We start from the raw sequence: 12,877 nt of genomic DNA on the forward strand, positions 1-12,877 counted from the left end.
TTGCATCTATAAATATAAAAACAGATATCATTATTAGTGTCATTTTGAATAACAGGTTTTTTCCCCTAAAGAGCATAAAATGGTTGTTTCTATTTAGTGACAAACATCTCTTTAAAATGAATTTTATATATTGAAGAACTATTCATATTACCTTGTTTTATAAGGTCATTATTTTTCAAACTGAAATTACTTCTTTAAATAATGGCTTGGAATATATTTTCTTAAGTTTTGAAAACCTAAAACACAGAAACCTTGGTTTTAAAGAATATTTAAAATGATCAATCACTTTCATATAATTAGCTTCAACTTAAAGAGTATGATTACAGTACTCATCCGTCAAGAATTCCAGAATTCAAGTTTAGTCAATTTGCTTCAATAATCCACCTGTTCTAAATTTCATAGCCCAAATATTTTGCTATGAATGTATAAATATCGCACTGTAGTCTAGCAGAAGTCAATGAAGATATCTTCACTAGAGTATCTTTTAGGGCTCCATTTAGGACTATACTTGAAGTTAAACATTGTTATCATCAAATCCTCACAGTATTTCTTGTCATAAGCTTCTGTTTTTAATTTAATTCTCTGTCATACTATTTCCATTGTATTAAAATTATTACATATTATGCTTTTAAAATACCATAGGATTCTGTTCAGTTTATGGAAGTGTATAGACTAAATGGAACTACCTTAAAAGCAACAACCAAACATTTTGTTCCTTTGCCATAGATGCTGTCTCTCTTTCCTGGATTGCTACTTTAACAGTGCACAAGATGTTTTTGTTTTTTTTTTGTATGTACTTTTGGAAGTTTTTGAAACTTTAATATCTTTCAAAAAGATAAATACACTTATGCTTATCACATAGTGTTGCAGAGATAGTCTAGGGAAAAAAATAAGCCTCAACATCTCATTCAGGGAACTTCTTAGATGGGTGGCATGTCCTATGAGAAATCTCAATATAATTTCAGAATATTACTTTATCATAGTTTCAATGGCAACATTTTGATTTATATTATATATGTACATCTGTTACATATGCTTATATATAATATGTAACCATCTGAAAACACTATTTTTATTGGTTATAAAAGAACACTGATATCAAACTTATAACATCAAATCTATTATTTAATTAGAATTGTTTAAATTAGAAAAGTAATGGAATTGACCTAAAGGGTCTTCATAGAGCTCTGTGATCCTTACATGGAGATATAAAAATATCATATTCTTTTCTGAAAGAATTAATATATCTCCAATAAGTAAGCCATTCACCTTTACCCCAGTTTCACAACTTACTATATTATATGCTTTCCCATGTCATTTCTTTAAATTGACCCAAACATTATTTGAAAAATATCAAGGGTTGAGTTTTACAGTTCCATTTAATCCATTAAGTATTTCCTATCTTTATTTATAAGCCTTTGCTTTGGTCAAAAATGATTAAATAATGTGACCACTATGTATGGGGGCTTTCTTCCATACTAAAAGTTTCTTTTTACCCTAGATAGTCCAAGAATTTATATGACTCAGCTCTACAATATAACAGTTTGGTTCAGAGAATGTTTAAATTAGTATTTTGTGGCACCAGAGACTGCATGGAGTCAGAATATGAGTGATACAGCACCCTATCAAATTGAATTTGAATTAAATTTCAGTGTGGAGAGCTGCATGGATACATTAACTGAAATTTCTACAATGCAGATTTTTTTCCTCTGGAGCCACATGATCAATTCTCATAGAAGACCATTTTCCTTTAGGTTTAGAAAATAATTCAGGATTGAGGGCATCAGACCTTCCTCTGAGGTCCAGGGAATTTTTTTTTCTGGTCCTGATTATGAAAACCTAACATCTACAGCACACCTGTGACATCTCTACATATATTTATATGTGTATCTAAGGAAAGTGGCTATGAATTGGTAACATAATGGTGTTTCACTGAGCAAAACTGGGTTTTGCCCTCATAGTATTTCTCAGTTATGGAATCACACAGCCAGAACATTTTCATCAATTGCACTGAATCTCTGGGCACTGAATTGAAGCTCTGTAATCAGTTTTTTTATATAATTTCCCAAAGCAAAGTCAATAGAGAGCAACTTTTTTTTTTCTTTTTCCTGACATGATGTTCTGTAAGAATGCAGGTAGTGTCAAGTAGTCCTGGTTCAGGCTTTCCTGAGATTTCTGTCAGTTTATAGTCTTCAAATTAGAAATCACTGACAAACAATTCAGGGGAGAATTAGAAATTCCTGAAATAACATTATGTCATCAATTGTATACTTCAGAATGCTTCTCTATTCTCTTACCTTTGTGCTTCCTATTTTTATCTCCATTAACCTCTTAGCTTTAGAATAAACATTCATTGAGAGCTACTTCTTTTGTTGGTATCCTTAACTTGAAAGGTTAGTGAAAAGTAGGTGCTAGTTTGATCTGTTTTTATCAACATTAGATGAGTCTAATTGTTCCTTAGAAATAAGACTTTTGACCCATTGTGTCCTTGTCAAATTTGTCTAGTCATTGCCTGTCGAAATGTGAAACTTCAGGTTCAAACAGTAACTCAAGGTGAGATTTTTCAAGTTTCCATTCATCTAATGCAAGCTCAGTAGTCCACAATGCTTCAGGGTTGTTTATTTTTTTTCCCTAATATTTTAAATTAGCCAAAATCCTTGGCTTGAATTGTGATTTTTAATTGATTTAAATTATTAAAAATCTCTGTCTCTCTGTCTCTTTCTGTCTCTGTGTGTCTCTCTGTCTGTGTCTATCTGTTTGTCTGTCTCTTATCTATCTCTTGTTCTCTGTCTCTCTGTCTCAGTTTCTCGATGTGTGTCTATTTGCGTTTCTCTCTCTGTCTCTGTTTCTATCTCTCTGTCTCTCTGTCTTTCTCTATCTCTCTGTATGTGTATGCATCCCTATCTTTGTTTGTGTCATTGTCTGTTTTTCTCTCTTCTTTTGGGAATATCTAGAATACAAGTATAATCTTGCTTGAAAAATCCATATTGTGATTCTTACAAGAAAAAAACCCTTTATATGTAATTGTTAAAGAGATTTTCTTTATATCTGTATGTTACTTTGACTGTAGTAAAATGTCACTTCTGTCAAAATACGTTTGGGTTATGCAGGGATTCCACCAGAGAAGCTCTTTTTAAATGATGTTAAATCAGCACTTTCAACTTGTATTGTCAATTACTGTCATCTCAGAAATTACACCTCAAAATGTAAAATGACCATTTATCAAATTGGCAACAATATTTTGTGCTGAAAATAAAAACACTTCTGGAGGCATCTCTACCTATCTGAGAAGTGAAAGTGGTTAATCTAACTGTGAGGCTAACACTTGTGCATATAAACATATAGATTGGGGGATGGCCTAACCAAAAAAAAAAAAAAAAAATTGGTTTATATGATTAGGAAAAGGAATGAAGGGTATAATAGCTGTCAGCAGTATGAGGTGGATATCTGTGAAGTTAATTCAATCCTAGTTGATATTGAAAGAATTATATTACTAAAGAAGTAACAATACCATTGTTCTTTGTAGTGGGTATACCATGTATCTTGTATTATTTTCAGCCCTAGACATCATGTTTAATGGATTTTTAGAACAAAGTAGAAAACATACAAAAAGGACAACTAGATTGTAGGATAGGAGACTTAAAAAAAAAACTGGGTCAAGTGAAAAATGATTGCTGAACCTGTAGAGATATAAACTGAAAAAGAGAACTTAGGACAGATATGATTTCTCCAAATCATTGCCTACTACCAAATTTTGGAATGGACTCCTTAAACTTTTTTGTCCTTAAACTTTGGCATTCTGGGGAAGCCCTACGACTCTTTAGAAGCCTATTTTTAAGTGAATAAGACAAAACACATAATATTAGGACAGCAACAAATCATATTAAAGTAAAGTTATCAAAATGTGAAAAAAAAGTTCATGGACCCAAGGTTAAAAACCTATTCTATTATATCTCATCAGTGAAGGTACTCCCTTTCAGTGAAGAAGATTGATCACAATTTATCTGTTCCTGTCCGTTCTGTGCAACTCTTTTACTTCTGAAAATTCAGCACATGGGGTATACTAATATAAATCACTCAGTTATATGAAAAACCCATCTTCTCTTTTGCTCGTACATTTCTTTGACAGTATCATTTGCATTTCTTTTACTTCATAATGCCTTGTTTGTAATGTTTTGTAGCCAATTTGTGGTCAATATTGGGGCTCTCTGTTTTCCTTTCAATGACGCTCAATTCAATTCTTCAGTAAGTAGTATTCCATAACTTTAAGCAATACACCATCAGTGGGGGAAATGGTATTGAAAAGGTGAGGTTTCTTTTTGCACAAACAAAACCAACATAAAGAAGATTATAAGGGAAGCACAAAGGTGATAAAAATCTTCACATCCAATATTTCTAAAATATGTAAAGAACTGTGTCAAATTTCTAAGAATACAAGTCATTCCCCATTTGATAAATGGCCAAAGGATATGAACAGACAATTTTCAGATGATGAAATTAAAGAAATTAAATTAGTTATATGAAAAAATGCTCTAAATCATTATTGATTAGAAAAAATGCAAATTAAAATAACTCTGAAGTACCACCTTATATTTCTTGAATTGAATAGGATTATAGAAAAAGATGATAAATGTTGGAGGGAATGTGAGAAAACTGAGACACTAATGCACTGTTGGTAAAATGAAATGATTCAACTATTCTGGCGAGCAATCTGGAACTATGTCCAAAGGGCTATAAAACTGTGCATAGCCTTTGACCCAGCAGTTGCATTATTGGGTCTGTATCTCAAGGAAATCATAAAGGAAGGAAAAGGATCCACATGTGCAAAAACATTTGTAGCAGCTCTGTTTGTGATAACAAAGAATTGGAAAAGGAGTGGATGCCCATTAGGGAATGGCTGAAAAAGTTGTGGGATATGACAGTAATGGAACATTATTGTTTTATGAAAAATGATGAACAGGCTGATTATAGAAAGGCTTGGAAAGATTTACATGAACTGATGCTAAGTTAAACAAGTAGAATTAGGAACACATTGTACACAATAACAGCAAGAATGTATGATGATCAACTATGAAAGGTTTAGTTATTCTCAGTGGTTCAATGATCCAAAGAAATCTCAAAAGGCTTGGGACAGAAAATACCATCTGCATCCCAGTAAAAGATCTAATGAGACTGAATGTAAATCAACACATGCTATGTTCACTTCTTTTTTCTGCTTTTTTTTTTATCTCTCCCATGGTTTTTCCCTTTTGCTCTGATTTTTTTTTCCCAACATAATCCATAAAACGATGCGTATTAAAAAATAAATAAACTTATTACAATACCCCCCCCAAAAAAAAAGAAAAGAAAAGGTGACTATATTGGAGTAAGGGAAGGGGGAGAAAAGTTAATATCATTAAAATTATTTTGTAATTTTCCAAAGATAATTCTTGCTTTGTTTTGTCTGTTCAGTTCTGAACTCATCTCATTTTCTATTTGTAATGTCTGACATGGAAATAGGAGGAAGTGGTAAACATGCACATGTGAATTATTTACTCAATGCCAGTCATTGCCAATACAAATTTAAAAAAAATCACTGTTTGCTTTCCTGCCCTCAAGATCTTAACATTCTAACAGAGGAAACAATATGCATGTGCTTAATTATATGGAAAATGTATAAAATATGAATATAAAATAACTTTAGGATGCAGGGCACCATTAGAAAGTGAGATCAGGAAAAGCTTCATTTTAAAAATTGTCACTTGAGTCTAGAAGGAAAACAGAGATTCCAAAAGGTAAAGTCATATTGTGAATGCATTTCAAGGTTAGGATATGGAGCATCTCATATCAAGATCAATTAATAGGCCATTTAGCTGAATCATGATGTACTTGAGAGAAGGAATGTGGAAAAATACTAGGAAGATTGGAATAGGGCAGTCTCTGAAGAAATTAAATGCAAAAAAAGAGAAATTTATATTTGATCCTATTGATAACAAGAAGTCATTAGTGTTTACTTTGTAGGGTGTGGGACATAGTCAAACTGGTACTATAAAAAAAATCTGGAGAATGAATTAATGTGGGATGAGGCTTGAAATAACAAAGCCAAATCTCGTATCCTGGGTAGAGATAATGGGGGCCAGAGCTAGGGTCAGGTCATGTAAGTGTAGAAGAGAATATGCTAGACCTGATGTGAGGATCAGAACAACATGACTTGGCAGCTGATCAGAGAGTGGATTGAATGAAACTAATGTATGAACTCTATAGCTTAACTATTCAGTAGTAGAATTGTGTCTTGTCTAAAATAGTGCTCTCCAAAGTAGTACCTGGGCCCCCTTGAGAGTCATTACCCTGACACCAAGGGTGCTGTAATCTAACCTCAAAGGGAATGTGGTCATTCAATCATATATTTAAAAGATGAAGCAAATCCCACCCTCCCCAAAACAAATAATCATCAAGCTTGTCTCCAAAACAATCACATTTACTTTTATCCTCTCGTATTTTTCTCCTCCACCCCCTCCCTCTCTCTGTTGTGCAAACTCCCAATCTCTCTCCCTCTGAGACAGAATCTATCTTCTAATGGCAGTTATAACATAACCTCTAACTTGAGCACCCTTAGAAGTATTCTTGGGCTTGATGTCTTCAGTATACCTGATCAGAAATAGGAGTTTCTTGAGTTCTCCTAATTCTATGAACATCCCCTACTCAACTTAGCTTCTACTTTAAGTCCCTCCATTATAATAGTAATTATCATTGGTGAGCATATATTATTTTGTTTTGTGCTTTGCCTGTATGACAACCCATACACAAGAGGAATAATCACCATAACATGCTCAATAAATACCCCACAAAAAATTGCCCAAGCTCTGCTTGAAGATTTCCAAAGAGAGGGTACACATCACACCTTGAGGCAGTTCTTATCCTTAATAAAGTCTAAAAATTTTTTCTACACTTCTGGAAATCTTGACTCCTTCAGATATCTTGATGATTAATTCCTAATTGAACCTGTTCCCCCAAAACGTGTCTCCTTTATGTGTTCTTGGTCTAATTCAGCTTCTTTTCTCATCTTTGTTTTCTCTAGGGTCATTACCACTTCCTCTATCAGGAACTATGACAAAATCATCCATATGTGATTATTCCACTGCTTTTGATGTGGACAAAAGTCAGTTCTTTGAACTGTAATATCTGTTAAAACTCTAAAATTCAGTGGTCCTTCTTTTGCCCTTATGCATGGGTAAATCGAACTACCATTTTCATGTTTGTTTAGCTTTAAGCCTCTGCACAGTCTATTGGAATACCCAGCCTCATTGGGCATTTTCTTCTTTTTGCATGCTGAGGTTCAACCAAAATGACTTGCTTTTGGCCCTTCATACATGGGGTATCATTTTTCAACTCTGTAACATTGCATCTTTAACTAAGAACATGCAATAAGCTTGGAAAAATGCCTCCTCTAAATCTCCACCCAGTAGAATCATTCTGTTCCTTTAAAATACAGCTCAAGCATAATTTTCTTCATAAATATTTTCCTAAACCCCAAATTTCTAGCTCCATATCTTCTTAACTATTTTGTATTTATCTGCTTTGCTTATATTTCTATTCATTTATTTTATGCATATATGGTATATATTAATACCAGTGCCAAAACTGTTGGGTGGTACAGTGGTACCTGGAATTAGGAAGTTCTGAGTTAAAATCCAGGCTCAGATACTTACTAGTTGTGTTTATCCTCTGTTTTCCTCAATTTCTTCATCTGTAAAATGAGGATTATAACCCCACCTACTTCTCAAGGTTGTTTTGAGGGTCAAATATGAGATAATACTTGTAAAGTATTTAGCACAATGTAGGCTACATAGTAAGTTCTTAATAAATTCCTGATGATAGACCACAGTCACTTTTTATAACTAAGTATTTTGCTTTTTGCCCATGATATAGTTATTAACTTATGCAAGAAATATTTCTTGAAGTTCTAGTCATATACCAGATCCTGAAGGGTTCAGTGGTGAATAAAGCACAGTCTCTGCCTTCATGGAAGTTATAATCTATGGTATGGTCACATGTCATTTTACTTGAGCCCTATTTTTTAAATGTATTTTTTATGATGGGTGAGTGGATCATGTTCTTTAGGCTTCAGTTAGTCCCTTATCCCATATAGCTGACCTCTTTATAGGAGTGTAGTCAAGTAGAAATCTGTTGAATTTGATTTCCTTACAAATAATCTGATTTATCCAACCTCTCAAGCAGCATAACAGTTCCCTGATATTTTTCTTGTTAGCTGTCATTCTCCCAGCAGTCAGATTCTAGCATTGTTCTGTTCCTTATTGTTTTTTACATTTGCTTTTCAGTCTTTGCTTGAAAAGAGATTGTTGCTTCTAATTCTGTGTTTTAACTAAGAATATCTGTCTCAGATATTCTGAGTTACTATCAAACTTACTTCAAGAGAGTTGCTTGAAACATTAATAAAGACTCTACAAAATCAGTCACTGGGAAAGCAAATCAATTATTATGATTTAGCTTGATTATGCTGTACTGGAGATGTATATGATCCATATATATTTGGCCAAATGTATCAGTTGAGGAATTTGGCCTTAGAAATTAATAATGATTAATTTTATTATACTGTGATTCACATGGTTATAAGCATTGGGAGGTGAGAGTAGGGGGGAAGTAGCCATTGTGCAGGGTAATAAAAAGATCCCTAACACTGAGTTTAGAAGAAAAGGATTCAAAAACCAAGTCTGCTATTTACAACCTTTGTGATCTTATGTATTTTTGCCTCTCTGGGCCTTAGTTCAGCCATCTTTAAAATTAAGAAATAAGACAAAATGACTTCTTAGATATCTTCTAACTAAAAAATCTGAGTGTGTGTGTGTGTGTGTGTGTGTGTGTGTGTGTGTGTGTTCATTACTTTTCATGTCATTATCTCCCTCTCCTTACCCATAGCCTTGGAGTAAGAAAATAGTAGCAAATGGGATTAAATAATTATTTAAAAACAAAAGGCTAAGTAATAATGTCAACTAGATGAATTATTAATGTGTATAACATACTATTACATCACCAAAGCACCAATTGTTAAATAGAACATGCCCTAGACAGGATAGAGAGTCCCTCAAAGACCAATTTTCCTCCCTGAGCAGAGATGCTCCTATGGAACATCCATTTGACATTTGTAAGGGCTTATATTTGCACACACATACAAAGTCAGCACCAAGAAATGGCAACTCTGTAGATAACCTTAGTACCAGCTTGCACAAATGAAACACCATTTTTACATGAATTCCTGAATTTTGTTAGGAGCCTCTGCTGCACCTGCATTTTTTATAGGCCTGGCTAGTTTAGCCTGAAGACAGAAAATTAGGCCCTAGTGCTGAAGATGAAACTTTTTAGGCATTAATACTGAATCATCACCTCTTTCCTTCATTGAAATAAGATAACTTGGCTTGTTTCTAATATGTGTTTCCTGATTCCGTAGAATAAACTTGCCTGAAAAACACTTTCTTCATGATAAAATATTGGTCTTCCTATAAAATTAGCTAAACTTATTTTTTTCATAATTCACCTTTATTAACTAACTGCCTTTTCTTTGTCTCGTTGAAATACTCAAAACAGCATGTGACCTTTGTTAATTTTATGATTTGTCTAATAATACAATTTTTAAATCAAATATTATATTATATTGGAACTTCGGTAACTTTAATAGTATCGTTCAGGATTTATAGATCACATTTATTTTACATACAATTTATAATGTTATAGATATAAGTTTGTTGTCTAATGCATTAAAATTGTCCAGCTGAACAACAAATGAATTTTAAAGATTCATCCAAGATTTGAAATCAGTTGATCACACGGAAAGCCTCAAGTGAACAACTATTAGTGCCAACTAGGGAAATCTGTGATAGCATAGAACATGTGGCAAAGTCCCCAAATGAGCTAGAGTCCCTTTGACAGGATTATATCAAGGTGAAAATTCAGTTCAAAATTACCTTGAGACCTTTTTATTGTACTCGGTGTTGTGGCTTCATGATGTTTGATATACAGAACATGGACTGGTGAATGATAAAAGACTAAATGGCATTTCACTCTGGTTTGTGGCAAGAATAAAAAGGCTAGATTGCTAAGACTTGCTAAATTCCTCACAAGTCAGTTTCTTGCTGTTTAAATTTGTCAAAAGAGCTAGAGACCAATAATGCGGGGGCTTAAAAAGCTTCCAAATGATGAGCCTCCTGGATGAGCAAATCCAAAATATGCACTTGGTAATATTTCTATAAAAACTACTGATGTGTATCTCCTGACCTATGTGTCTTGCAAGTAAGCCAGAGACATCATGTTTTAATTCCTCTCTCTGCATTTAAATTTATTCAGATTTCTTTTACAGCCTTTCTGAAGACAATGTATAGTGAATCATTAGCATTATTATTATTTCTGCTAGTCAAATAGCACTGCAACACTTAGAAAAAGATGGGGTGGGGAGAATTACATTATCCATTCAGAATAATTTCCTACTCTAATATAAATGTTGCTCAGGATAGAGCTTTGAAATGGATACTGATTCTTTAAATTCTTTCCTGTCTGTTTCAGGAAATAGTGAGATCCTGTTGATATGAAAGTACAATGTGTCTAAAGTTCACTTCTAAACACTCTGCTCTTTGCAGTGAAAGTCATCTGCATTCTCTTTATAATTCTGAGCCGCGAGAGATCTGCCTAATCTTGGAGATCTGATCCCATATCATTCAGAAAAAAAATCCTTGATAATAATTCCACCATTCAGATCACTGAAAACTGTAAAGCCTTATAGCTTCTGTCATCTTAAAAAAAAATACTGTGAGGCAGGGGAATAAGTCCTTGGATTATGGGTTTGGAGATTTAGTTGTTTGCAAATATAAAATGATTATTACTATTATTATTCAAGTTCTTAATCAACGAAAGCAAATGGCATCTGTTTGTTATCATTCTTTCTACAGAAGACAAAGGCTCCTGTCCCCATGGTACTGACTGCTGGCCCCAAGTGGCTTCTGGATGTGACTTGGCAAGGAGTAGAAGACAACAAAAACAACTGCATTGTGTACAGCAAAGGTAAACACAAGATGATTTTCTTTCTTTGGAAGGCATTAATGGAAGTATTGAAACCTGCCTATTGCAAAACCGATAGCAGCAACAAATGGACTGACCTGGAAACACGAGACAGAGTATGAGCCTCTCTTCTGCAAAAGCATGTCTTAACATTCTCATTTTCTTTTTATCCAGGTGAAGGAATACTGGTGTTTTTAATATATAGAATATACAGTATAAAGTATTATAAATTATTTATATGTTGTGTTACCCACTTATTTGACAGTGCATATGAGTTTCCTGCTGGTTACATATTCTTTTAGCAGTTTTACCCTTCATTTCAGTAATTCCATAATGTCAGGTTCATCAACTAATGAGGTCTCAGATTTCTACTTTGGGGCATAAACTTTAAAGAAATTAATTCTCTGTGAAATACAATGTTTCATGTGAAGTTGCATGATTTTCTGTCATACTAACCTTGCAGATTACTTAAAAGTGTATATTGGAAAGGATTGATTAGATGTGTTAATTATTTGAGATATCTTGACCACTCTAAGCCTCAGTTTCCGCATCTGTAAAAACTAGATAAGATTTCCACATAATTGCTATGAAAATCAAATGAGATAATAGAATGGCAAGTATTTTGTAATCACAATGCATCAGAAATGTAAGTTGTTGCTATTAATAAGTGGCATTTATGTAGATTTTAAAGGGCAGCTAGTTAGCACAATAAATAGAGCAGTAGACTTGGAATCATAAAGACTCCCCTTCCTGAGTTCAAATTTTGTTTCAGACAGCTGTTTAATCCTAGACAAGTCATTTAACTCTATTTGCCTCAGTTTCCTTATTTGTAAAACAAACTGAAGAAGGAAATGGTAAACTACTCCAGTATCTTTGCCAAGAAAACCCCAAATGCAACTGTGAAGAGACAGATGAGACTGAATTGACCCAATAGCAAAAATATAGCACCTTAAAGTTTGCAAATCACTTTATAGTTACTATTTCATTTGAGCCTGGTAGGTGTACATTTTCTTACCTTTACCATGTTAGTTTCACAGCATGATCACTCAAGGGGCCCTCAGATTCTCATTAAGTACAAACTAGCTAGTAATATAGCTATTTTTCATTATTTTATCAACGAGGGAACTAAATTTCATAAAGGTTGAATGACTTGCCAGTGACTTCTCTGTTAGTGTCAAAAGATAGAATTTGAACTCAGACCTCTCTGACATTAAGTCAAAATGCTATCCACTATACTAGACAGCTTCATTTGTATTATTAGAACAAACAACTCCACAGAGTTAGTGGTGAAATGGTGAATTTTTTGGCCAAAGCAGTTCACAATATGATCTACAAAAACTTAGATGGATTGCAATTTTCATTGGTGAAGGAGATACTTAAACTGAAGACATTCTTGATCTTTTGAAATACTGAGATATAAGACCCAGAGCATTAGAGCTGTGTATATCTATAAGAGCAAAAGATGAGCAAGGAAAAGGGAAACCATTGGCTTGTATCATGCTGCCTTAAATTTGCTGATTATGCCATCAAAATGGATCATGGAATGTTGCTACATCCTGAGGACAGTGTAGGGATAATATAATGATGTCATTGTCATGGGACATATAAGAACAGCTTAGCATGTGTTTAGTTTTTCAGCATTTTCACAGTGAAGTTATAAAATCTGGCTTTAGAGACTTTTCATCAATTTCTCAGTGTTATTTCTTTGTTAATATTACTGTACCTCAGCATTTAATTTCTTTTTGGTTTTATGTCTAACAAATAAACCTACCGAGATTAAAGATTTATTTTTTCAGAAAATCTAGTGACCATTTCCACATTCAATCATCCA

General features: G+C 33.6%; 1 protein-coding gene across 2 annotated transcripts in view; it reads left to right on the forward strand.

Moving 5' to 3' along the window:
* ZFPM2 (zinc finger protein, FOG family member 2) overlaps positions 1-12,877 on the forward strand; it is a 539,216-nt gene that overhangs the window by 351,072 nt on the left and 175,267 nt on the right. For both annotated transcript variants that reach the window (XM_051970971.1, XM_051970972.1), the window contains one exon: positions 10,938-11,049. In XM_051970971.1, the coding sequence (XP_051826931.1) occupies positions 10,938-11,049 (112 nt within the window). The remainder of the gene's footprint in view (positions 1-10,937; positions 11,050-12,877) is intronic.

Source organism: Antechinus flavipes, chromosome 1 (genome assembly GCF_016432865.1).
Source record: "Antechinus flavipes isolate AdamAnt ecotype Samford, QLD, Australia chromosome 1, AdamAnt_v2, whole genome shotgun sequence".
Taxonomy (NCBI): domain Eukaryota; kingdom Metazoa; phylum Chordata; class Mammalia; order Dasyuromorphia; family Dasyuridae; genus Antechinus; species Antechinus flavipes.